This window comes from Notechis scutatus, chromosome 2, assembly GCF_049901735.1.
Source record: "Notechis scutatus isolate UNSWTSFEM ecotype Mainland chromosome 2, rNotScu1.2, whole genome shotgun sequence".
Classification (NCBI taxonomy): Eukaryota; Metazoa; Chordata; class Lepidosauria; order Squamata; family Elapidae; genus Notechis; species Notechis scutatus.
Window position 1 is genome coordinate 2,420,143 of NC_142010.1, and position 26,123 is coordinate 2,446,265.

Sequence of the window (26,123 nt, forward strand, 5' to 3'; positions counted from 1 at the left end):
TATAAATAACCCATTGGTATTTATCTGCTGAATCACTGAGACAGACTTAGAGTAAATGGGATTTTAATTACATGGGCATGAACAATTTTGGAAGTGATTCCCAACAGATTCCTTTTTGCCCAGGCGGTATAAAAACGCAAGCATATTGCTGGCTATAGAGAGAAAGAGATGCTAGTCTATACGCATCCTTGTTTATTTGAAGCATTGCTGCACCCTTCATTTCTCTAAATTCCAGCTGTTCCTTCTTTTCAGCAATCCCGAGGTGGAGAATGGCCTCTTCCTTGAATAAACCTGGTTTGCAGGAATTAAGATAATCTGAAATCACCCTACATGGCAAAATCCCTCACTTTGGGAAAACATGAGAGAAGCTAGGGAAGAGAAAAGGGACAGCAATTACCAAAAGCAAAAGTTCTATGGATTTGGAGGGGAGAAGAAAAGATCTAATGGCTTAGCACCCAGTTGAAGTCACCTGGCTAAAACACATAGCTACCTTCTGCAAACAAACAAAAAATGTCACTGGAGAGATGGGAGTTTGTTTTTATATTTGAGGTTTTACTTCTCTAAGCCACCCAGTCACCATGAATTAGGCAAAGCGCAGTCAGCAACAATAGGAGCTGTGATAGCAACAGCACAGTTGCAGAACATGGATAAAGCAAAAACATTGTAGGCCACTGAATTTCCTATTGTACAAAAGTATGAAGAGCTAATCTAAAGCATAGTGCTCGCTCGGATAAATTAGTGAGGAACAGTAGGCTTAGAGGTATATATAATTAAACTTAATAATTTGACAGAAAATCCAACTTTAATATATCAAACAGCTCATAAATCAAATAGATCCGGGCATATAAATGATGATGTTCTGTGCTAAATACTCTCTCACTAAATATTTCTAATTCTCCTTTCCCTCGTGGCAATTCACACAGTGTCCAGGACACAGAACTTCTTGTCACTTCTTTTCCTTCCAAGCTAATATTATATAACTCTTTCTTCTGGTCCTTAAGGTGCTTCTGGGTTGAAAGGATTTGGGGGTTGTTGTTGTTGCTCCTTTCATGTCCCTGTCAAGGAGCTGGAGCAAATGACAAGGGCTCACCCTGCCCACACAGCAGCACTCGGGTCTCAAACGTAGGCTTGCCAACTTCCAACCCAGCATCCTAACCGCATGAGCCACTGCATTCCTTTCTGATGATGAATGACTACAATAAAGTTATCTGAATATAACTGTAACTCAATCAAAATTATTTATTTAAAACTCTACTTATGCAAATGATTCATCTTCCTTCACTCCTTATAAACATACTCAAGTGGACAATTATTGTGAAGTAAAAATGCATGAGTGGTAGCTTATATTTACAATTTAGAATCTCGGACTCTACCAAATTAATTCAGTGCTTTGGGTTTATTTTTCTGGTATAATCATATGTATTTTTTCTGTTTAATTCTTTATTTTATAGCATACCTTGCCAAAATTTAGTCCTTTCTCTTGAACAAAAAAGGACCCTTAATTCTCACCTTTTAGATTTTTTATTTTTTTTTATTTTTAAAAAAGAAAAAAAAGCCCCCACAAAAGTATGACATTCAAGTGGGCTACTGAATGTATCTGTCACAGTCTTTGTTTCTGGGAATTAACAGAAATCATTTATTATTCATTTTAACCACGCACCAGAAATGAGACTAAAAACCAGGCCGAAAGTGACAAACAGTCCATAGGGGACTTCACCAAAAATCAAAGTATGAGCAGCCCTGAATGGAGTAAAGGAAGTTTTCAGGGAAGGATCCTGGGCACCTGGATACAGAAAATCAACGGATAGTTTTGACCGGGCTCTTGAAATTGCTGGCGGCCTGAAGCTGCAGCTGATAAGCCATAGGATGGATCTTGAATCCATAAAGTCTGAAAGAAATAAAAGAGTTAAAGCGGGATGGGAAGGAAGATGTAAAAGTCTTGCCCAAATAACCAACCTATATTTTCAGTTAAAGTGTACAAAGACTTTGTCAGATTTCGGTATGACTACTTGGTTCAGATAAGGAATCTTAGATATTTTTTTTTAAACTTTGAAATTTGATAGAAGTGGAAATCGGCCCAATGCTATACTTACAGGTCTCAGCAAAATAACTTTGGCTTAAGTTTACTTAACTTCCTAAGGATACGAAAAGCACAGTAAAATCAAGGTTTCCACAGAGTGTGGTTTAGAAGAAAATAATTTCTCTGGATAAAGTCTTATTACACTTCTCAAAAGGTAACACTCTCAGATATAGTGGTTTTCAGGAAAAAATATATATACTTTAAAATCTTGCCCCATAATGATAAGTTTCTCTACTGAGATTCTTCTCTTTTTCTGGCAGCATAGTGTATCAAACTGGATTTGGAGTAGGAAGAGAATTGTTATTATGTTATCATACCTCATTTATTCAGAGAATCAGTTGTTTATAAGCAGTTAAAATTTGATCTAACAAAAGCATACTCTTCTGTATGTTGCAGAATGTATTTCCATTATTTTTTACAGAAGAATTATTTAAATAGTCGTAAGAACTACCAGTATCTGCCTTTGTTTTATATAGAGCAATAGCACTTAGACATATATACCGCTTCACAGTGCTTTACAGCCCTCTCTAAGTGGTTTACAGAGTCAGCACATTGTCCTCAACAATTTTGGGTCCTCATTTTACCAACTTTGGAAGGATGAAAAGCTGAATCAACTTCGAGCCTGGTGAGATTTGAACTGCCAAATTGCAGGCAGCCAGCAGTTAGCAGAAATAGTCTGTAGTACTGCACTCTAACCAGTGTCTAACCACCATGGCTCATATACCGCTTCTTTCCATTTCCTTCCTCTCTTTTAACTCTGATCACATTGTCAACTGCTTCTGATTCTCTTACACTCCGTGTCTGTCTATTCTCTTAGCTTCTGGCCTGCCTGCCTTCCTTCTTTATAGGGAAGTGTCCTATTAACCCTTTATTTCCATTCCACTGTTTCATCACATTTAACAATGATTTGAACTGCACCTCTTCTTGAGCACAATATTGGGAAGCAGCACAGCCAGCCCTTATAGAGAGCCTAACAGTATTGCTTAACATTGCTATATTTCAACATTCACTGAGTCTCTGAAAACAACCATAACAATAACATCCCAGGCTCTGGCTAGTATTGAAATTTATGACCTGTGAGATCAGTTGCAAATAAACACTGACAACACAAAAACCAGGACTGTTTTCAAGTCTTCTTTTTCGCAGCACAGAGATGTCCACTTTTGTCTGAGAAGTCTCTAGTGCAACTCTATCCTTAATAATAATGAAATGATCCTTCATTCATTTAGGGAACAACTACATCCTTTCTTTCTCTTTTTGAGTGACAGCAATAATATTAGAGATGACCAAACTTTTATTCAGTATATTCTGTTATACATTTGATGGCGCCTTACCTGGGCACAAACTGATTGGCTGGTCGCTTCGGCCGATATTCAGGATGCACCATGAATAACATGTGAGGAAAACCAGTTCCAAAATAGGCACCATCTGTGTGATGATGGCGGGAAGATTTGGGAGTATAGACATCCATACATTTGGGGCAGTACAGTTTGACCATAGCTTCCCCTGGGATATCGGATAAACCTAGCAGTGAAGACAAAGCACAGTAAGATAGAATTCAGAAATTAAATTAGTTTAAAGAAGTTACTTGATATGACTTCTGGAACAGACTTACCGACCTGACTTTCATCCACAGTCCCAGATCTACAGTTTGCAGGTTTCCAAAGTGGACGATTCAAGAATTTAGTTCTAAAAGAGCCTGAACTGAACGCATCCTATGATTGAATCTGCCCACTATATCACCCTGATTCTGTAGCCCAGGTTTTTTTTTTTCTTCATCTCCTCCTATAAAATAGACCCCTTACATTAGCTCTGAATCATTTCTTCCATAATGTAACATACTCACCAATGGGCAGCATAGGCTGATTCTCACAGTAGACTCGAGGGCAGTATCCAAAGTCTCCCTGCTGGTATTTCTCAAGCTAGAAATAGGAGAAAAAAATATATATAGAAAACACAATCTTCCCATAAATTGGAAAGGAACTGATCTGCTGGCTCAGGGCAGAGAAATCTGTAAGGAAAATCTTTAAGGAAACTTGCACTTACCAATTAACTCAATTGTCTAGATCAGGGATCCCCAACCCCCAGAAGTGGCGGGTGTATGTGCAAAGCTCCATTAATGCGAACAGCGGGTGTGGCTGCCAGTTGCTTGTGCAAATGGAGATGCATAAATACGCACACTCACCCACTGCTCATGCAGATCCCCTCCCCTTCCCCCCCCCCAAAAAGCCAGAAAGGCTGGGGACCACTGATCTAGATGAATCTGCAGTATCTGTTCAAATTATACTCCCTTTTAGGTTTTATAATCTCTGATTGGGAACCTCTGTCCAGGAACATAAAAAAAAAAAAAGATTGTATAGAGTACTCGCTTATTAAATAGCATGGATAATTACCATCTGGGCAATACCACGGTTTGTGAGGATATAGCGGGCATGAATAAGTCCATAGAGCATTTCAGCTGCCTGTTCGATCAAGTCACTCTGGTTAGGATTATCCTCCAGCTCTTCATCTGCAAGAGAAAGGGAAGTGCTCTGCTGCAATGCACTGTGACATTGACAAAGAGGCAGAAAGTTGTACTTTCCTACTGAAGCATTATCAGATATTGATTCCACATTGTTAGCTCACTTTTACTGTTATGTCTTTACTTAGCCAGTATTTTCTTAAATATTGTTGTCTTCCACTCTATTCCTGCCACACTAAATTGTAATTCACAATGTAATACAACTGGCAAAATATTTTGATCATTTATTTTAACAAATTAAGATCAGAAACATAAATTACTGTTATCTTTTTCTCAAACATGATAGGTGCCTATGTCATTTCTCAGATGTTTAAAATCAACATATTTTTAAGTGTGTATTTCTTCTACCCACTTCTCAGCCTTTTGGCTAAGATCAAGTGTAGTATCCTATTCCTTTTACATTCTTGCTGTTTTTCTTAGCAAGCCTTTATTTTTATACACATTAAGTTCAGTGAGAGAGAGAGTGAGCTGTTGCACTAGTTAAAGGCACTAGGCTAGAAACTAGGGAAGTGTGAGTTCTAATGCTGCCTTAAGCACAAAAATGGTTTGATGACTTAGGGTCAGGCCTTTCCTCTTAGCCCTAGAAAGAAGACAATGGCAAACCAATACCAGTAACATTGCCAAGAAAACTGCAAGAAATTGTCAATATAGTTGCCAGGAATCAAGACTTATTTGAAGGCACAAAACAAGAGGGGAAAACAAGAGACAATATTTTATATTTAGAGTGCCCTGCAGAATTTTAATAGAAAACTAGAAAATTAAAAATCCTGCTTTTGGGGACTGAATCAGGATTCATTTTAGATTACCAGGCCCTCAGAGAATTAATATTTATGAAGACAGTTAACAAAGGGATATGGTGGTTAGTAATAGCATATTGTATAACCTGTGGCTTCTATTCTTATGACATGAAACAGGAAAAAGAATGCAAAGTATGGTTCCTGGAATCCTTTCCAAACCCTTTGCCAGTTGTTGCCATAGTTTTCTGCTTTCTCCACATACTGTATTGCTACATGTCTGCTTTGACATGGAGCCCAGGCTATAAACGGTCTGCTGTCAGCCATGTGACTGGGAGGAAGAAAAGATGGAGGCCTAGAAGGAAGCAGTCAACAGTATACCATGCTGTTGACCAACTGCATCTTCCAAAATTGGAATATTTTCCTCCAAAACCTTCAATTGAATCCAACCCCCTTTTAAAGTTCAATTTCTTTTTATTGGCTTTCTGCCCCGGACCCCTATACACCAAATTTGTACCCATTCTGTTTTGTTTTCAGAGAGTGATTCTGGTGACAGATAGTGAAACAAGATAGAAATCCAAATGTTGTACAGGTAATACTCAACTTACAACTATTTGTTTAGTGAAAATTATAATGACAGGGGGGAAAGGAAGTTATGACCAGTTTTCACACTTAATGACCGTTGTAGCATCCCCATGGCCATGTGATCAAAATTCAGGTGACTGGCAAGTATTTAGGACAGTTGCACTGTTCTGGGGTCATGCAATTACTATTTTTAACCTTCCCAGCCAGCTTCAAACTAGAAAAGTCAATGGGGGAAGCCAGATTTGCTTAATGACTGCACTGATTCACTCAACTACAATGATTCACTTAACAACTGTGGCAAAAAGATTGTAAAACAAGCACAACTCATTCAAGTGCCTTCCTTATCAAGGGAAGGTTAGGGCTCAATTCTGGTTGTAAATCAAGGACCACCTATTTTGAAAAATTGGAAAGAAAAAGGATGGCTAAAGATTATGAATCTCAATATTTTCTACCTTGGTTAGCAAAAGCTTCCCATATGATCAACCTGTGACAATTCATGTTTCTGATCCTGGCTAGATACATATGAAGAGTTTTCAGTGACATATCCAATGAGCCCTAGTTAGTTTCACCAAACTGTCTTCTGAGTAATGGCTACTTCATGCACATGTCAAGTGTATGTTGCCAGCATGTGTGTCAACATCAAGCAGGGAGGCATAGCAGGGTCAAGAGGTTACAACCCGCTAATCATGTTTTCAAAAGTCCCTGTAATACCAGAATATAAACTGACAGTAAACAGCACCCCTTACTAGCACTGATGTTACTTTAAAGATATAATGAACCATCTACAAGAAAACAAGCAAGCTCAGAGAGCACCAAGGGCCCCTCAGTCTCTATAATGTCAAGTAATCCATGATACAAACAGATTTAGATTGTTTCCCACCTGGTTCTAAATCGAGGATCATATCCAAAGCCTGGCGATAGTGGGGAACTTGTTCATTGAGGCCAGTTAAATTGAACTTGTCTTGGATGTAGTCTTCATCCACCTGAAAACAAATAGAAACCAGGATCAATTGATCTTGACTTCTCAAGTGTCTGTACTTTACTTTCTCAAGGTACATTAAGACCCAAGTTAACACATTTCTGAAATTGCCTGCAGCTCCTATTTATTTAAAACCCTCTATCATCTCTCTCAATATGTTCAAATCAAATCTTTTTTTAAAAAAGGGACACTGCTAATTTCCAGGCCCCACTGAATATGTCAGTGGACAATGCTTCCCAACTCACCTCACAGAAGAACTCATTGCCACGCAAACCACAAAACCAGGAAATCCAAGATACCTCCTCAGAGCTACTCATCTTCCCGTCCTCTAAGAGAAAGAAAGGAACAGAAGCATCCTCAGCGTTAACAGCGATCACTCGCAAATAAATTCTTTGTGGAAAAACTCCCTACACGACATAGAATTTTTCAGCTCATGTTCCCCAACCCTTGCTTTACGCTGGACGATAAACTACCGTCTTGCATTTGTGCATGGGAACCAATGCTACACAAGAATCCCATAAGCTGTTTCTTCTTTGCAAATAGAAACCCACTTCCGACATCACTGGAAAAAAATGCTTTTTCTCAGAGTAGTAATATCTCCCCGTTACCGCATCATTTCACAAGAAACATGCAATCGACTCTCTTCCTTCCTTTTTTCGGTGTTTTTTTTTTAGCGCCCGGCACACATTTTCGCTGCTGCCCTCGCCTCCACCTCCGCTCTTCCCTGAATATTAACTGGGGAACGCCATTACTTGGCCATGCCTCCCCACTATGTTTCTGACCAACACCTCCCAAAATCTACAGCCCAATAACTCACCCCAAAAGGCACGACTGCCTCAAGGAGAGGGACGCGGGGTGCAAACAAGCTTTGGACCAGTAAGGCCTCTTGTCAGCTTCAACGGCGCACGCGCTACAGTCGCCGATGAAACGGCATCACGGGATTGCAGTACTACGGAATAAGGAGAGAACGGACGAACAGGAACCGGGAAACTACCAGTCCCAGAGTGCAACGGAGAAGGAAATGGACGCTGGTGGGGGAGGTGGGGAGTTAGTCCAAATTTCCTTTCAATATGCTGTGCGCAACGAACTAAATGCAGCGCAAATAATGCTGTGCTTTCAATGAGCCACCCGGACTTGCAGAAGAACAAGATGAACGTTTGATCGAAACTCGCTTGGGGGAGGTGAGTGTGCCATAACCTTTTCGGGAATGGTAATCGGATTAACCCAAGGAAGGAAGACGGGTGGTTTAGATCTTCAGGCTGGGTTGTCATTCGTGAGCAAGGAAGCGATCGGTTCGAAAGTACAATTCAATGTACTTTTCCAATCCTTTTACAAATAGTAGGGCGGAAGGGCAACCAGAAGCGTAGAGGCTTTATCGTTTCTTTTCTATTTGTCCGATCCGGTCCCTGTTCGCGCTGATTTACACGGGTGTAAACTGAATGAAGACCTAGCTAGGTATCATTTCGTGATGACCTAGCTAGGTACCATTTCGCTTCCTTTCCCTAATTCTTGATCTTTGGCAGTCTCTCTCTTCACATTCCTCCTTCACATCTTTGATTTCATTCCACGTTCCTCTAGTTCCCTATCGATGAGCTTCAGGACCTCCAAGCGATTCCTGACGTTCTTCTTGAAAATGGTCCTTGTGCGATCAGGATCGTGGAAAGTGGTTGCCTTTCTCTACTTGTATATGAGCAGTTCGTTTCATAGTCAGCCCTTGGCCAAGTCTTCGGTGTTACAACTGAGCCCTTGTACCAAAAATAGAGTCAGATCTGGATTTGGGTAGTCATCAACTTAAAATCACAATTGAGCCCAGAATTTCTGTTGCTAAGTGAGACATGAAGAGACATTGTCTGGTTAGGACTTTTCTTGACACAGTTGTTAAGTGAATTACTGCAGCTGTTAAGGTAGTTGCATGGTTGTTATAAGTGAATCTGGCTTCCCCCATTGACTCTGCTTGTCAGAAGGTTGCAAAAGGGGATCACATGACCCCCTGGGATACTGCAACGGTCATAAATATGAGCCAGTTGCCAAGCGTCTGAATTTTTATCATGTGACCATGAGGATACGGCAATGGTCGTAGGTGTGAAAAAACGGTGATAACTCACTTTTTTTCAGTGCTGTTGTAGCTTCGGTCACTAAATGAATGGTGGTAAATCAAGGATTACCCGTACCCCATTTGCTGACATTCGTATACAGAGATGTTATTTTGGTTGTTGGTCAATTTAGTTGTCACTAAATTGTTCATCTGCCTCCAGGACTTTCCTCTTATATCACTTCTCTTGAATATAAGTGCCTTGGCAGCTTTAGCTGGTCAGCGGGGATCCCCTTGATGCTTCTGGTAATCCTGAGGGGATCCTATATTCTGGTTTAGGCTCCTGGCATTCTTCACTCAACTCTCCCAGCCTTACCTCACTATGATGATGGCCTATAGCAGGATTTGTGGGGTGATGGGTGCCCATTGGTAGCCAAATACAATTGAATACTCCTCCCACTGCCCACTATATTACATAAAGGAACAAAAAAGGAGGTACATTATAATACTTCAATGTTATATCAAGATTAGTGAAAGCGGTAAGTAGCAATGAGTGTAGGGTACAGGTAGTCGTCAACTTATGACCAAATTGAGACCAAAATTTATGTTGCTAAGCCAGATGGTTAAGTGAGATCTGCCCCAGTTTACACCCTTTCTTGTTACAGTTAAGTGAATCTGGCTTCCCCATTGACTTTGTCAGAAGGTCACAAAAGGGATCTTGGGACTCTGCAACCGTCTTAAATATGAACCATTTGCCAAGTGTCTGAATTTTGATCATTGTGACCATGGAGATAATGCAGTACTCATAAGTGTGAAAATGGTCATAAGTCATATTTTTAGTGCCGTTGTAACTTTGAACAATCACTAAATGAAAGGTGATAAGTCAAGGACTACCCATATTGCCTAGTTCCAAAAATGTGACAGAAAAAGTGTAATGTGATAGAGATGCAAGCCAGGGCGTGCTGTTTTCCAAACAGGATTTTGAAGGATTAACACTATTTTATAAAACAAAAGTAAATATTGCAGTGCTAGCTCCCATTGTAGCTTATTTCTGTTTCCTTGCACATTCCTTTTTAACCATGATTGTAGCATCAATATTATATCTATGCAGACCAAAACAGAAGTGGTCCGTAAAAGGATACCATGCTTGAATGAGCAGTCCTTTAATTATGGGGCCTTGAATTAAATCCAGAACTCCCTCCCCTACAGTACAAATTAAGCAAATTAAGCAAAGCACCAGGGGAGACATGATAGCAGTCTTCCAATATTTGAGGGGTTGCCACACAGAGAGGAAAGGGTCAAGCTATTTTCTAAAGCACCTGTAGGCCAGACAAGGAATAATGGATGGAAACTGAACAAGGAGAGATTCAAACCTGGAAATAAGGAGAAACTTTCTGACAGTGAGAACAATCAACCAACGGAACAGCTTGCCCTTAAAAGTTGTGGGAGCGCCATCTCTTGAGATTGGACTCCCAACAGTCAGAAATGGTGTCTTCCGCTTGGGCGGGGGGGGGGGTTAGATTAGATGACCTACAAGGTCCCTTCCAACTCTGATTATCTGTTATCTGTTAAATCACAAACCTAAGTGTGCTTGTTTTCTTGCAGAAGCATCTTTACCCAAACTGGGTAAGATCATCAGTGCTAGTAAAGAGTGCAGTTTGCTGTCAGTTTATATTCTAGAATATAATGTAAACTGACAGCAAACTGCACTCCTTCCTAGCACTGATGATGTTACCTAGTTGGGTAATGAAATGTCTGCAAGAAAACAAGCAAGCTCAGAGAGCACCAAGGACCCCTCATTTCAACCCTGAGCTACAAATATCCTCCTTTATTGAATTCACAAACTGTTATTAGGTTTGAATACAGTAGCTAAGAGGGATAACAAAAATCAGAGTTGTCCCACTTTTAATTCAAAGACTATGTAAGAAGGAAGCAAATCCACTTCCCTGAATTCAGTTATGACCTCCCTTCCCCAATAAGTTACCATCCCGGATGCTGGTGCTGCTTCGCCGGCTCATCCTGTCTGCGGTAGTTGATCTCAAAATGGCTGTCATGGTTTCTGTATCAATTAGCCATGCCTGTGTGATGGAAAAATGAGGAAAATATCCATCAATATGTACAGTAAAGTACAATCATCACATATAAGTAATGTTTGGGTTACACTTTTTTTAACCAATTGCCCTCTGTGATGGATTCTAGATACGCAAGCGACCTATGGTGTATTGTATTTTTATTTAAATTGCTTATATTGAAAGTTGCTTGGACTCCTTGTCCTGAAAATCAGGAAATTAAAAATGGTAATACTCCGTTCTGGATTTTAGCTTTTGACAGGACTTTTTTTTTAAAAAAAGATTCAAAACATTAGTAACCAAGTGTGGCTTGTGGTTACAGTGATCACATGTCTTTTATTATTGTTATATAGAACAGTGCTTTATTTCAGAAATATGTTACTTTATCTTTTGGGCTTTTGCTCTTGAATTTTCCTTTGTAAACCGAAGCTATAAACATTTTTTTTAATCCTCATGAATCTTTAACAGATTCATTCCTTTTTCTGGTTTTCCCTTTTATTTTTCCATAAAATGTTAACTGAGGAATAATGCAGCCAGTAAACAAGCTTTAAAACTTTTGGAAATCTATTTTCTTACAGGTGAAAGGTGTCAACTTTTTAGACCAATTGCTCTCTTAAAATATCCATTTAGAAAGCTTGAAAAGAAGGCATAGTATTGGGCCTAAGGGTGCAAATTAAGGAAAACCTTCAAAAAGAGGTCTGTCGCTAAAAGGCGGGAAAAAGAAGGACCTTTTGTGGGCCAAAGTGAGCATGCGCGTAGAGAGCATGCATGACCACTGCGCATGCCTCACAACATCAAGGGCTCCTAAGGATCCCTTACCTCCGCTACTTCAAACCCTTTCTTCTGCAATGTGGAAGGCTCCCTTTTACATTCGTACTCTTTGTATTATTCTGTGCTTTTAATCCACCCACCCCGTTTCAAAAAGTGCTGGAGGATAAGTCGAGCTTGCGTGTATAGTTGAGCCTCCGCCGCCCGTACGTAGCGTTCCCGCGCGTTGCTAGGCAACCGAACGGGCACTTCCGTTTGAAAAAAAATCCCCTCCGGGAGTCGCTTGTTGCTATGACGTCTTAAGAGGAGCCTTAGAGATACACAGTGAAAGGGACATGCGGCTGTAAACTTCAGGGTTAAAGAGACAAGTTTTTTTCCTCCAATAAAATTTGTCAGATTCACCAGGGTAATAATGCGGAATCTGTTTGATTCTTCCACTTTTCGTAACGATGGTTGATATATGGTGTAGAAAATATTACCCACTGTTCTTTTACTATTGAATAGGGGGTTGCAATTATTTTTTTTCTCTAGCCTGAGTTTCTTAACTTTTTGATAACTTAAGATATGTCTGGAGAATTCTGAGAGTTGGTCCACATGTGTTAAAGTTATACTAAGATTGAGAAACATTGCTCTAGAGCAGGGATGTCAAATCTTGGCCATTTTAAGACCTGTGGACTTCAACTCCCAGAATTCCCCAGTCAGCTGTGCTGGTTGGGGAATTCTGGGAGTTGAAGTCCACATATCTTAAAATGGCCAAGATTTGACATCCCTGCCTTAGGGTATCTTTCAACAAAATGGTGCAGAGTAGAGTAGAGTAGAGTAGAGTAGAGTAGAGTAGGACAGGACAGGACAGGATAGGATAGGATAGGATACTTTATTGGCCAAGTGTGATTGGACACACAAGGAATTTGTCTTGGTGTAAATACTCTCAGTATATATAAAGAAAAGGTACATTGGTTAAGAATCAAGAATCATGACGTACAACACTTAATGATAGTCATAGGGTACAATCAACAATCAGATCATACTAGGAAACAGTCGATATAAATCATATGGATACAAGCAACAAAGTTATAGTCCTACAATCACAAGTAGGAGGGGATGGGTGATAAGGAGTGATGAGAAGATTAACAGTAATAGTAGTGTACACTTTGTAAATAGTTGGACAGGGTTGAGGGAATTATTTGTTTAGCAGAGTGATGGCTTTCGGGAAAAAACTGTCCTTGTGTCTAGTTGTTCTTGTGTGCAGTGCCCTATAGCTTCGTTTTGAGGGAAGGAGTTGAAACAGTTTATGTCCTGGATGTGAGGGGTCTGTAAATATTTTCACAGCCCTCTTTTTGACTCGTGCAGTATACAGGTCCTCAATTGAAGGCAGGGTGGTAGTAATTGTTTTTTCTGCAGTCCTAATAGTTGGGGGGGGTGTGATTTTTTATTTTGTTTCCAGATGATGTTCTACTGTACTTTATTAATTTATTTTATTCTTTTTGTTAGTTTTTATTGTTGTTTTGTTTTATTTTGTTTTAAATATGGTTTTACATTCTGTAAGCTGCCTTGAATCACCATGGGCGAATAGGTGGCAATATACATTCAATAAATAAATAAATTATTAATATTATTGACTCCATCTTGATATTATTATTAACATTAATAATAATATTGACCCCCATGATTTAAGAGAGAAAAACAGGTCAATAAAAACAAAGGGATGGCAAAATAACAGACTAGGTTGTTTTCTGAGTTTGATTTACTTACTTCATGTGTGTCTAGTCCTCTAAAGTAGTGTGTGAACCCTCTTCTGGATGGCACCTGTTTGGAGACCCAAAAAAGGATCAGAGAAATTAAATGTTCAGTTTTCTTGCATAATTGTTGAAATTGGTCAGTACAGACTATAACAATCCCTATGCGGTAGAAATGTTGTGTTTGAATTCTCACCCAATCCAGCTAACCACAATACCTAGAGTCTTACATTTTAATTAGAGAAATAAAGAACCCAATCTTCAGGATGTTTCTGTGCTTGATGCCACATTGTGCACTGCTACAAAACGTGTAAGGATAGTACGTATTTGTCTATGGTAAATAATTGGTGTTTTATGTAAATGTCTTGTTTTTCTCTTTCAGCGGTTTATGGGGGTTACAGCTTTTCAGCCAAGAACAATTTTGCTTCAACATGAACCATGGTGAACAATTGATCGCCTTCACTCGTGCCCAGGAAGAATCGGATCTTTGGAGAGATGGACACATTCAGAAAAAAAACAGAAGTTCTTGCACCACCATCCAGGTAGAAGAGAACTCATCTGGTGAAGCAGTGCGTAACTTTTACGAGAGCCTGGCACTTACAAGTAGTTCTAAAAGTGCGTCACCAAGGAAACGAAGGGTAGTTCGTGTACTCCGTCGGCCAGCGCAGGTGTCTCCTTGCATCCTGAGCTGCCCAGAACAAACCGACACCCGCAAAGGGAATCAGCTCTTGAAAGCCGCTCAAGATGGCAACATGAAGGCTCTCCAAAAGCTCGTGGAGAAGGAAGGGTGTGATGTCAATTATAAAGATGGATTTTATTGGACAGCCATCATGTGTGCAGCCTATGCTGGGCAAGAGGAAGCGGTGCGTTATCTTTTGAGACATGAGGCAGCTTGGCTGGGAGTTTGTGAATCACAAGGCCGGGATGCTATGGATCTGGCTGAAGAAGCTGGACACGGAGAGGTGGTCAGCATCCTTCGGGAGAGCAAAAGGCCTCAGGTGAAGAATGAACCCTCTAGGTGAGTTCTCCTGTTTCTGAGTTCATCCAATTTTCCTGACAGAGGAAATGCTCTTGAGCGCATTTGCTTCTGAGTGTTGCTATGCAACATTTTGGCCAATGAGGTAGGCCAAAAGCAAGTCAAAAATTGTCAAAATTTTAAAAAGTTTACCCTAATGTTGATTTTTAGTTATTGCACTAATGGCTACAGGTAGAGCAAACCAAAGTCCATTAAATCCATTCTATGCCATGAAAACATTTATGGAATGCAAGCTGCTCACTGCTCCCCCCCCTTTCTGTTGGCAACTCTAAAAAGACCATATAAATATGTTATGAGTTGGTAATATAAATATTACTAATAAAGACCAGAGTCTTCTAGGCTAAGCAAAGTTAATTTGAAAAAGATTGCCATGGTCCTGTAATGTTGTTCATAGATAGAATTTCAGAATTTTTCAAGAAAAAAAAAACCTACAGCCCTGCTCCAATCTCCCATTACCATCTTTTGGCATGGTTCAAGTTACAGTTTGTATAAACGTGGCTTGCCTTGTTTCAAATCATTTCCCTTCTTTCTGCAGTTTACCTGAGAGAAAATACTGCGAAGTGTGCCAGGCCTACTATAGCGAGGACACTGTGGCTCTCCACGAGCGTTCCACTGCCCACCTTTTCAATCGACGTGACCCGTTGCCCTCCACCCGGTACTGCATCCCTGAGAATAACGTGGGCTTCCAGTTGATGGTCAAAGGCGGCTGGGATAAAGAAACTGGACTGGGCCCAAATGGTGCTGGTCGCAAGTTCCCGATTAAGACTGTCCTCAAGAGAGATCAAAAGGGTCTCGGCTTCTGCAGTAATCTCAAACCCAAGGTTACCCACTTCAGGCCTAACGACCGTTGCGCTGTAGAGGAACCTGTGAAGCGACAATCCAGAAAAGAACGAGCAGCAACAGTGGGAAAACGGGAGGCCCGCCGGAGGGAGGCCAAGGCTGCAGCTTGGGAACGCAACCTTCGTACTTACATGAACTTTGATCTTTGAACCCTTTTGGGACATTTGGTGATCCTGATAAGGGCATATCCAGCTATGAGTTACACATCATAATAAAGCATATCTTAATCATAGTTTATTTAATATGTTGACATTGGTTCTGGGTACTGTAACAGTCTTGGCTACTTTGTTATTTAACGTGTAGTGTCACCAGCCATTGAATCTTTGACCTCTTTTTGGTCTAATTCAGCCTTTCTCAACTGTGGCAACTTTGAAGTGTGTGGACTTCAACTCCCAGGATTCCCATACTGGCTGGGGAATTCTGGGAGTTGAACTCCATACATCTTAAAGTTGCCAAGGTTGAGAAGCATTGGACTAATATGTAGCAGAGAACAGAATGAATCAGGGAAGAAACCCATAGGAGGAGCAGGAGTAACTATGACTCTCTTTCATGGGTACACCGCCTGGGCACTTCCTTGTAGCGACCGCTGGAGAAGGTGCAGGCACGTTATATGCCCCCCTGTACCCGAACTAAGACCCAGGGCACCCCCGTCGGGCCAACCACCTAGCAGGGGGTTTACTGCTGGTTACAGAACGTATAAGGAAAAAGGGTCCTGGCCCCTCCGGACTTCAGGACTCCAGCAGTATAGATGGAAGCACTAGTGTCACATGTCCCCAAACCGGTTCACTGAGTATTGTGTTCGCATGCTCCTGTGGCCGTCAGTTTTCCACCAAGCGGAGCCTGAGCACGCATCGACGACACTGTCAACCTGTCGAAGTTAACATCGAACACGTAGCCGCTTTTCCTACTAAGTGCCTGATGTGGTCCTGGGAGGATGATGAAGCCCTGCGTCGGCATTCTGACCATCTCTGGAAGACTGGGATGCTTAACAAAGAACTTTATACACTTCTGCTCCCGCACTTCCCTGGCCGTTCACAGGAAGCTGTCAAGAAGCACCTCCAGACCATCAAGTGGGTCCCACCATCTGACCCTGCATCTGTTTGCCATCCTCTGCCAGAGGTGGGCACCAAGACTACTACTGTTTCCGGATCAGACCCCGCTGGCACCGTTATCTGCCTCTACATCAGGTCTGGCTCCAACCCAGCAGCTACCTGGATGACCATTCTCCTGGAAGTGGCAGCTGCGAATCTGAGAGAAGCCAAGATGGGGGCCAATGAATTGAGCAAGATTGCCCGAGATCTACTATCTCGAGAGATTAGCCAGTCACGGGGCAGGGCCCTCCTTCAAGATCATGCCCAACACTGGTTTCCCCACACAAGGAGACCATCGAAACCCCGTCCGACAGATACGACTCATCACTGGAGCAAACGTTCCACTCGTAGAGCCAATTATTCCAGCATTCATTTGTCTCGGTCCACCACCTCTCTGTCATCGTTTCTAACTGGGGACTGCTTTACAAACCATCCGGCGTTGGGCTACAGACTTTGGGCTTGAGCCGCAGGGACTGCATGGACATTGGTCTCCTAATCATCGCAGGCTCGCTCAAATGTTACGATGTTTACATGCGTGGAACTGGGAAAAGTTGAGTCCGGACCTTGGGTGACATGTGATTAATGACACTGCCATAAGTGGTGACTCCACTAATGTGGCCATCTTTAGCTAATTTTCGCTCTCCGAGAGGTTCACCCCTCTGATAATTTATGATACCCTTGCCAAGGTTGAGAAGCGTTGGACTAATATGTAACAGAGAACAGAATGAACCAGGGAAGAAACCCATAGGAAGAGGAAAGAAGAAACGACTGGTTCTTTGACTTTATACCAGGAGTCTTCAAACTTGACAGCTATAAGACTTCAACTCCCAGAATTCCTCCTCTAGTCATGTTAGTAAAGGAATTCTGGGAGTTGAAATCCACAAGTCTTAAACTTGCCAAGTTTGAAGACCCTTGCTTTATACGGTTTAATATATGTGTCAGATCCGTGTGTCATTTCTTCAGTGGAAGAAGAAAAAGGGGGGGAGGCTGATAAAGAAATCCTTTCTTGATGTAACCTGAATATATTTAATCTTATATCGAATTTGTATAACCCACACATGATACGATGGAGGGAGAAAAGCCAGATGGCCAGAACTATCACCTCTGAGAGGTACAACCAGGAGATGAGAAGGTCATAAAAATTCCACAGTGAGATTGTACTTTGGGAATCTCTTGAATAGTTCCTTCTAACAAGAGGGGTGGGGAGGAGTTAACATACTGGCTTTTGTTTCATTAAATACACATCGAGATAAGGGGAGGGGTCTAAACTCCCTTATCTATCCCTGTATGCCTGAGAGACCTCAGACTGCTTTGAACTCCTACAGGGATTGTCTCATCTCCATAAAGAATTCCTTTGTGATACGTTTGGATACGTTTTCAGAAGTTCATTCTAGTTGAGTGAATGGGAGAAGTTCTGTAGCCTGACAATATGCTTTACATGCCTTGAAAATGAATAAACAATAAACGTCACAATCTGAACTATTTTGTGGATTTGAGGATGAAAATTAATGTGCAATAGGAACAAGTGGATTGACCCACTTCAACTACTTGGAACAACTACATTCTTTAACTGGAACTCATAGATTATAAACCACTTAGAACTGGAAGAGTAGGTAATATATACAGTACCTTTTGATAGCATGCATCCTATAGACATCCAAATGTTTTTTTACACTGTTTGATAAGAACTTCAGATTGCATAAAATAAAGAGCATGAATCTGAAAATTATCATTTCAAATAGGTAAATTGAGATGATAGGGAAAATGGAATGTGTTGTTATTAGTTGCCAACCCATTGCATGTCCGACCCATCGCGACCCCATGGACAACGTTCCTCCAGGCCTTCCTGTCCTCTACCATCTCCTGGAGTCCATTTAAGCTCACGTCTACTGCTTCAGGGACTCCATCCAGCCACCTCATTCTCTGTCATTCCATTCTTCTATTGCCCTCAATCTTTTCCAGCATTGGGCTCTTCTCCAGTGAGCCCTTCCTTCTCATTAGGTGCCCAAAGTATGGAATGGAATATATCTCTGCTAATATGAATGGTAAAAATAGGGTAAGAAAATGGAAGAATGAGTAAGTTCAAGACATGCAAGTGTAGAAAATGGTCAACATGTTCTCGGTTGCCACATAGAAAAATAGAGATGCAGTGAATTGTGTTGATGTAAAGTACTTCAGTTATATTTTCTATTCTCTTTCTCCTCCCCTTCAGTCATTTAGTTTCTTGGGTTTACTGTTTCGTATTCCTTTTTTGTGTTCTACACAATCCTGGCTGTCCAAAAGGAAACAGTACATAGATTTGTGTTTTTGTCTGCTTGAACCCCCACCCACACAAGAATATGCTATTTCAAACAACAATGGTTTGGAAGACATCTTCAGCATGAATCCCCCATCTTATATTACTACTAATTTTCACATTTCGTTTTGGCAGATATTTATAAGCAGATATACTGAGATAATCCCAAACCCATGTCTTTAGGACAACCATATTTGGATATATTTTTTTAAAAAAACACAGGGTGACCAATAGATGGCAGTGGTGTGAATATATTTTTTCCCTTTATCAATTTGCTCCTGTGTGCTATTCATCTCATTTTGCAGCCAGGTTATAATAGCCTACAGAAAAATTAGAAAGTGATTCAAACACACAGGAGCTTTCTAATTCCCATTCCTTTCATCTCACAATATGTTCGCTTGCTGGGAAGGGTGGAGACTGACCTTTTAATACATCTGGACTGGAGGGGATTACGATTCGAGAAAGTTACAGCATTGCGGCTCCTACCACTCTCTGCTTCTTTCCTTCCCTCCCCAACCGCCTGCTTTGTGCTTCCAGCTCTGGTTTCCTAGCCGGACTCTTAAACGCCGAACACCAAATACGGGCATGATCAAACCCTCGCTGATGTTTAGAGAACTGCTTGAAAGCACTTCCGCCCTTACTTGCCTCTTCCATTTCCTGTACGAACGCCGGACGCTTTTGTGTATCGACTAGAGATTTGCTAAAGTAATCTCGATTTATGGAAGAAGGGAGGACGTATTAAAGGAGAGGGATGCTCTACGGTGGGAGGAACAGAAAAGGAAAGGGGAAGAAATTAACTCACTGGGAATCAAGTTGGGGGTAAAGAAAAGGTGCATTTCAACGAACTAAATGCAGCGCAAATAATGCTGTGCTTTCAATGAGCCACCCGGACTTGCAGAAGAACAAGATGAACGTTTGATCGAAACTCGCTTGGGGGAGGTGAGTGTGCCATAACCTTTTCGGGAATGGTAATCGGATTAACACACAGGGAAGGAAGCGGTGGTTTAGATCTTCAGGCTGGATTATTTATTTATTTTATTTATTTATTTAGTTGGTTAGCTAGTTTGTCAAGCATGCATAAGAAAACAAGTATAAGTATGAACATAACATATAAACATATAAGTATAAACAGGTATAAGTATATACATAATAAATGAGTACAAATGAATGGGAACAGTAGGACAGGGACGGTAGGCACGCTGGGACGGTAGGCACGCCCCCTTACAGGCCTTAGGAACTGAGTGAGGTACACAGTAGGTTAAAGTTTAACTTTAAGGTTAAAGTTTTGGGGGTTTGAGGACGTAACAACTGTCAGGTAGTGAGTTACAGGCATTGACCACTCTGTTGCTGAAGTCGTATTTTCTGCAATCGAGTTTGGAGTGGTTTTCTTTGAGGTTGTATCTATTGTTTGCCCATTATCACTTGTGAGCAAGGAAGTGGTTCGAATTGGACATCAGTTCGAAAGTACAATTCAGTGTACTTTTTCAACCCTTTTACAAATAGGATGACAACCAGAAGCATAAAAGCACGTTTCCTTTCCGTGCCAGATGTTCCCCCTCTCCAGTCCCTGTTCACGCTGATTTACACAGGTGTATAGCTAGGTATCATTTCATTGCCTTCATTGTCATTGCTAAGGCTGGCAGTTATTGGATTCTTCTACTTTACCCCCCTTCATACATCATATGTCTATGTTAATAAGCTGTCTTATCAAAAGTGTTTTACTGTTATAATAAACTAGAGGTTATCAAAGTTTATATATCTATGTGCCTTAGCTAGCATCCTTTATGTCCTTCTAACTTGTAACTTTCTTGTTACTAGGCAGTAGTGTCCCACCATTTGTTACACACATTGCAGCTGCAACTTTCTGCCTCAGCAATTCTTTTTAACAAACTTTCCTAATTCCAACCTCAATCATTCTCTCTCTCTCCCTCTCCCTCCCTCCCTCTCTCTCTTTCTCCCTCCTTCTCTCCCTCTCTCTCCCTCCCTCTCTCTCTCTTCCTCCCTCCCTCTCCCTCCCTCTCTCCCCTCTCCCTCTTTCACTCCCTCTCTCTCCTTTCTCTCTCCCTCCCTCTCCCTCCCTCCCCCTCTCTTTCACTCCCTCTCCCTCCCTCCCTCTCTCTCTCTCCCTCCCTCTTTCCCTCCTTCTCTCCCTCCTCTCTCCCCTCTCCCTCTCCCTCACTCCCTCTCTTTTTCCCTCCTTTCTCCTTCCCTCTCTCTCCCTCCCTCTTTGTCTCCCGCTCTATTCCCCCTCCCTCCCCCCTTCACTCTCTCTCTCTCACACACACAAACTTTAGACCGCAGATATATCTAATATTGCTGCCAATTGTTTTCATAAGGTCGGTTGGGCTCAGACAGGGATTGATATTGTATTTTCCCCAGGCTCGTGGGTGAGCATCTCCTTCCGTTGCCCACCTGGTTCCATGGCATTGAAGTACCAGCGCCGGTTATGGCGCTACGTGGAACAGGGCCGCCGTCACAAGTTGCGCAGGCTCCTGCGGCATCACAGAGAACTCTTGGACCTGGGTGAAACGAAGGGACACAAAAAACACACACCCTTGCACCGATGCTGTGCCCACCTGGACCACAAAGCTGCCCTCCTTTTGCTGAAGTACGGGGCAGACCCCTCTCTCCCAGACCACCGTGGAGACACAGCTCTGCATTTGGCTGCCCGGCGCGTAACACGTGGAGGAGATCATGGTGAGACGAAGCTTTAGAACTTTGTTTTGCTGCTTAGTTAAAATATAAGGACGCCTGCATCAAAAAAAAAAAAATGGAGATCTCTCATCTACTGTACTATATGGAGATAGTGAGTACCAATAGGACAGATTGTCTATTGCATAAATTAATGTTCTGTATTGTTCCGAGATAGGATAGAACAGAATAACAGAGTTGGAAAGAATCTTGGAGATGCCCTTGGGTGCAAAGGATTCATCCGGGAACCATTCCTATTTTTTGCTCAGTTGGGTGGGAACCATGAGGCCCTCATTGGAATCAATGGTAGAAGCTTCATTTGAAGCAATATTTATCCATTTGGTTAGTTATTAAATGTACGTACAGAATTACATTTCATTTAGGAACTGAAACTCAAAGCACGTAGTGCTTTTTCACATTTTTTCCAAACAACAATCTTATTATGCCTCCACATGATCCAGATTCCAACTGTGAAGATACTTACTGGGTGACTTTTGGTTTGTCAGGCCCAGCCTAGCCAAACATTCATTGCAAGGTTGTTAATTGGGGTGATAAAAGATTAAAAATAACATGATTGGAGACTCCCATTCTCTCCCAATGAAATGTCTTGAAGCACTAGAGAAAAAGTGAGCTACTGATAGTCCGTAACTTACAACCATTTGTTTAGTGACTGTTGGAAGTTATCACAGCAGTGGAAAATGTGACTTAGTCTTCATTCTTATGATTGCTTACAGTGTCCATACAGTCACATGGTTGGGATTTAGGCACTTGGCACATATTTAAGACCCAAAGGTGCTTTATTTCAGGAGACAACTGGACTTTCTTGTTTTTTCTCCTGAAGACGTTTTGCTTCTTATCCAAGAAGCTCCTTCAGTTCTGACAGGATAGTGGGGGAATGGAATCCTGTCAGAGCTGAAGAAGCTTCTTGGATGAGAAGCGAAACGTCTTCAAGAGAAAAAACAAGAAAGTCCAGTTGTCTCCTGAAAAAAAGTACCTTTGGGGCAACCGTGACCTGGATGACTGAGAATCTCTATAGATTTTCACATATTTAAGACATTTGTAGCATCTCTGTGTCAGGTGATCATCACTTGCAACCTTCCCAGGGTCCTTCCAACAAAGTTTAATGGGGAAGTTGAATTTGTTTAACAACTACAGTGTTTTGCATAACAACTGTGTCAAAAAGGTAATAAAATCAGGCACGACTCATTTAATGATGGAATCATTCAGCGAAGGAAGTTCTGGCCCAACTATGATTGTTAAGTCGAGGACTGTCTACATAAGTCTAGCAAATACTATTAAATAGGAAAACCGTCATAGAAATCTTTACAAGATTAGGAGCCAAAACATAGCTCTAGGTATTCCGTCAGTATTTCTCCCTGCTTCCCATTATCTAGCATTTCTCTTCCAGAAGTTGAGGTGTAGGAAAAGAGTCAGAGAGGAACACTAATTGTTGATGGAGTTCAAAGACCAGTCATTTCCAGTATGTCAAGATGTCTGACTGCCTGGGCAGCGCTTATTCTTTTTATATGATTTTTACAAGCAGACAAAGGCAACATAGATACAGCATTAGGATTGGTGAAACCCCCACCAATCCTTAAGAATAGTGGTGATGTTAACAGATGAGATCATTGTACCAGTCCGGGACTTACCAGCCGGGGACATGGAGTGAGATCATGTAGGTAAAGAGGCCCATGTAGGTATTAAGGAACAGCAGTGTGCTGCTTGCAGCCCCCTACAGGATCTACATCTCTACTACAAATTGTGGTAATGTTTTTCCTTATTTATTTCAGATTTTTGTTCCTGTGTCACAGAGGAGAGAGTAGATGCTGGTGAACATGAATTGCTGATCAAAAGTTTTTGATACAGTGCTTTAAAATCAACTGCTCTAGTATGGCATAAGCTCTCATTGACCACAATCCAATTCATTAGATTCATTGAGGGAGTAACCAAAAATCATATACTACTCTGTGCATCTATAGAAGGAGTTTGTGGTTTACTAGAGTTATGCAGTTCTATTATTAATCTTTAAAAGGTTTGTGAGGCACTTTGCTCAATAGTCTTAATATGTTGGTTTTTGTAATCTATAAATAGAGAAGCCTGTTTTGCTACACTATTTACAGCGGGTATAGCAACTACCAGTATGAATATTCAGACACAACTTGCTGCAATTTGCTCAGTAGCCACTAAATGGCGCTATTCATTAATGTTGATTTTTCTTCTTCTCAGTGTATGAAGATCTGTTCGTACCCTTGCGAATCCACTGTCCATCTGCCGTGAGCATCAAGAATAGAGCTGGGAAGACCCCCGGAGATCTCTTGAATACAACAACAGAAGAGAAATGGGTATGAGTAATCCACCAGTAAGGGTGTCACTAGGAAGAGATGGTCGAAACTTAAAAGGAATGAAAACTTAATGGAGAGTGGGAGAGAGAAAGAGAGAGAGAAAAGAAAGAGAAAAAGATCCATATCGTTTATTTTAATCATTATTACTTTCCTGTTTTGTAATCTAGAACACTAAAAATCTCCACAGACCATTCTCATCCTAGACATTCATATTTCGAACTGTTACCATCAGGGAGGTGTTATAAGTGTCTTAAAATGAGGACTAATAGATTGAGAAACAGTTTCTTTTCCAAGGCAGTAATAATCTTGAATCAAGCAGTGCATTTGTGATTATTATTATTATTATTATTATTATTATTATTATTATTATTATTATTATTATTATTATTATTATTATTATTATCATCTCTGTAGTGTGATTGTGATGTATTTGGGGCACTGTGCTGGAGTAGCTTTCAAATTTCATTGTATTCGTGGAATGTAATGACAAGGTATTCTATTCTAATAGTGTTTTAGGATAATCACGGTTGTATAATCTTTGTTATGTTTCTTATTGATGAAGAGGGAGGAAAGGGGAAGGAGGAAAGGAAAAGGAAAGGAAAGAGAAAAGAGAAGTGAAGGGATCATTAACTGATTCCATTTTGTCTTCTTCTCTCAGACAAAGAGTGACATGTTTTAATTCTCCACAGTGCCCCGAGGAAACGATTGAGGAAAATGAGGCGGATTGTGAGGCTGAGAGAGAGTGGAGGTCCAAGCTTCTCAATGAATGTGAGGACGAGTTCCAAGAGACCCCATGGCAGTATGAAGGTAAAGCTAGACTTTCCTTAGCAGTGAAGATCCCACAGTCCATGAGGTGGTCTTCCCTGTGGATTTCTGAGCCATGATCATGACAGATGAGTTTGTGGAGTTGTCACTAAGAAGGGCTAGCGCGGTGGTTAGAATGCAGTATTGCCAGCTGACTCTGCCCAAAACCAGGAGTTCGATCCTGACCGGCTCAAGGTTGACTCATCATTCCATCCTTTCAAGGTCGATAAAATGAGGACCCAGATTGTTGGGGGTAATATGCTGACGCTGTAAACCGCTTAAAGAGGGCTGCAAAGACTATGAAGTGGCATATAAGTGCTGTTGCTATTGCCACTTAGACCAAGTTGTCAGGCCCCCTAGACTTTTCCTAAAAAAATTAAATAATTCTCTCAATAAGTTTGACCAGAGATTCTTCCTTGTTTTCATTTACTGAAGCACCCTTTTTGCTGTTATTTAAGCCATTTGGGGCTTTGGAAGCTCCTTTGTTCTACCATCTTAAAAAGTAAGGGTGTTGTGGCATCAACTAGATTTGAAAGGGAGCTTCACGGAGCATGATGCACCCTCCGACTTATTTCCTCGTTCTTTTCCAGAAGATTTCTCCACTGGTCCCAACTCAGAAACGTTTGAGGAATGGACTGATCGCATACACCGAGAATATGGGCAAAAACGTAGGCGAGAAGAGGAACGGCGTCACCAGAGGCCTAGAAAAGAAGCTCCGAAGTCTTCCGTTCAACTCCAGTGCTTCCTGGAGCAAGAGCATCTGGAGTACCTAAAACGTGCCCAAGCCAAGGAGGAAGAAGTCCAGGCAGCCAAGAGAAGACGTTATGAGGAAGGCTGCAGTCATGTCTTCTCCTCAGATAGTTCACCACATCCATTGTGTTACAAGGACATTCCCTGGCCAAGCTCATCTGGGACTCCTGAGGAAATGGCCGCAGCAGCCCTTCGTGGGGTAGATCCTTCAGACAAAGGCGCTTACCGGCGCTTCCTCCGGCGTCAGCAGGCTTTGTGGCACCCGGATAAGTTTGCGCAACGTTGCGGCACACGCTTGGCCGAACAGGATCGCCGTCGGATCTTGGACACTGTCACGGCGTTGTCCCAAGCTTTCAATCGCTTGGCTGAAGCAGCCAAATAAACCTCGACATCAGCATTTCTCAGCCTCAGATACCTCAGGATGCGTAGACTTCAACTCCCAGAATTCCTCAGCCGGCATGCCGGCTGGGGAATTCTGGGAGTTGAAGTCCACGCATCTCAAAGTGCCTGAGGTCGAAAAACACTGGCCTACATGTCTGAAATGTGTTTAGGATACTTGAACAGAGGGAAGATGTCCTGTTTTTTTGTCCTGTTTATAAAACAAAACTATAAACTGTTGCTTTTGAATGTCTTTGGTTGGTCTAGAGAAGACTGAGTAATTTCAGTAGATTTTTTTTTTAAAAAAAGATTCTTCGTTGAGGGCAATTATGTGTGAACACCACCTCCCATGGTTGAGTAAACCAGTAAATCATATGTAAACCAGATCAAT

General features: G+C 41.5%; 3 protein-coding genes and 1 pseudogene across 5 annotated transcripts; 3 read left to right on the top strand and 1 right to left on the bottom strand.

Moving 5' to 3' along the window:
- Positions 1-1,505: 1,505 nt before the first annotated feature.
- CSNK2B (casein kinase 2 beta) lies at positions 1,506-7,894 on the bottom strand. The gene is made up of 7 exons (XM_026686364.2): positions 7,717-7,894; positions 7,145-7,227; positions 6,801-6,903; positions 4,474-4,589; positions 3,927-4,002; positions 3,415-3,604; positions 1,506-1,888 (listed from the first exon to the last, which is right to left on the bottom strand). The coding sequence occupies exons 2-7, from the start codon at positions 7,214-7,216 to the stop codon at positions 1,798-1,800; spliced, it is 648 nt and encodes a 215-aa protein (XP_026542149.1). The 5' UTR covers positions 7,217-7,227; positions 7,717-7,894; the 3' UTR covers positions 1,506-1,797.
- LOC148131624 (U2 spliceosomal RNA) lies at positions 4,949-5,099 on the top strand (annotated as a pseudogene).
- A 9-nt stretch (positions 7,895-7,903) lies between the features above and the next one.
- Positions 7,904-17,837, top strand: GPANK1 (G-patch domain and ankyrin repeats 1). Its single transcript, XM_026686362.2, has 3 exons — positions 7,904-8,080; positions 13,887-14,522; positions 15,076-17,837. Exons 2-3 carry the CDS (start codon positions 13,936-13,938, stop codon positions 15,527-15,529), a joined length of 1,041 nt encoding a protein of 346 aa, XP_026542147.1. The 5' UTR covers positions 7,904-8,080; positions 13,887-13,935; the 3' UTR covers positions 15,530-17,837.
- Positions 17,838-19,375: 1,538 nt separating this feature from the next.
- NFKBIL1 (NFKB inhibitor like 1) lies at positions 19,376-26,118 on the top strand. Of its 3 annotated transcripts, none has more exons than XM_087954254.1 (5): positions 19,376-19,472; positions 21,147-21,464; positions 23,685-23,800; positions 24,490-24,607; positions 25,195-26,118. In XM_087954254.1, exons 2-5 carry the CDS (start codon positions 21,188-21,190, stop codon positions 25,734-25,736), a joined length of 1,053 nt encoding a protein of 350 aa, XP_087810380.1. In that variant the 5' UTR covers positions 19,376-19,472; positions 21,147-21,187; the 3' UTR covers positions 25,737-26,118. The 3 variants fall into 3 exon arrangements, with proteins under 3 accessions (XP_087810380.1, XP_087810381.1, XP_087810378.1); XM_087954255.1 differs by having other exon boundaries at positions 19,421-19,706; positions 25,198-26,118; XM_087954252.1 differs by having other exon boundaries at positions 19,424-19,706.
- Positions 26,119-26,123: the final 5 nt, after the last annotated feature.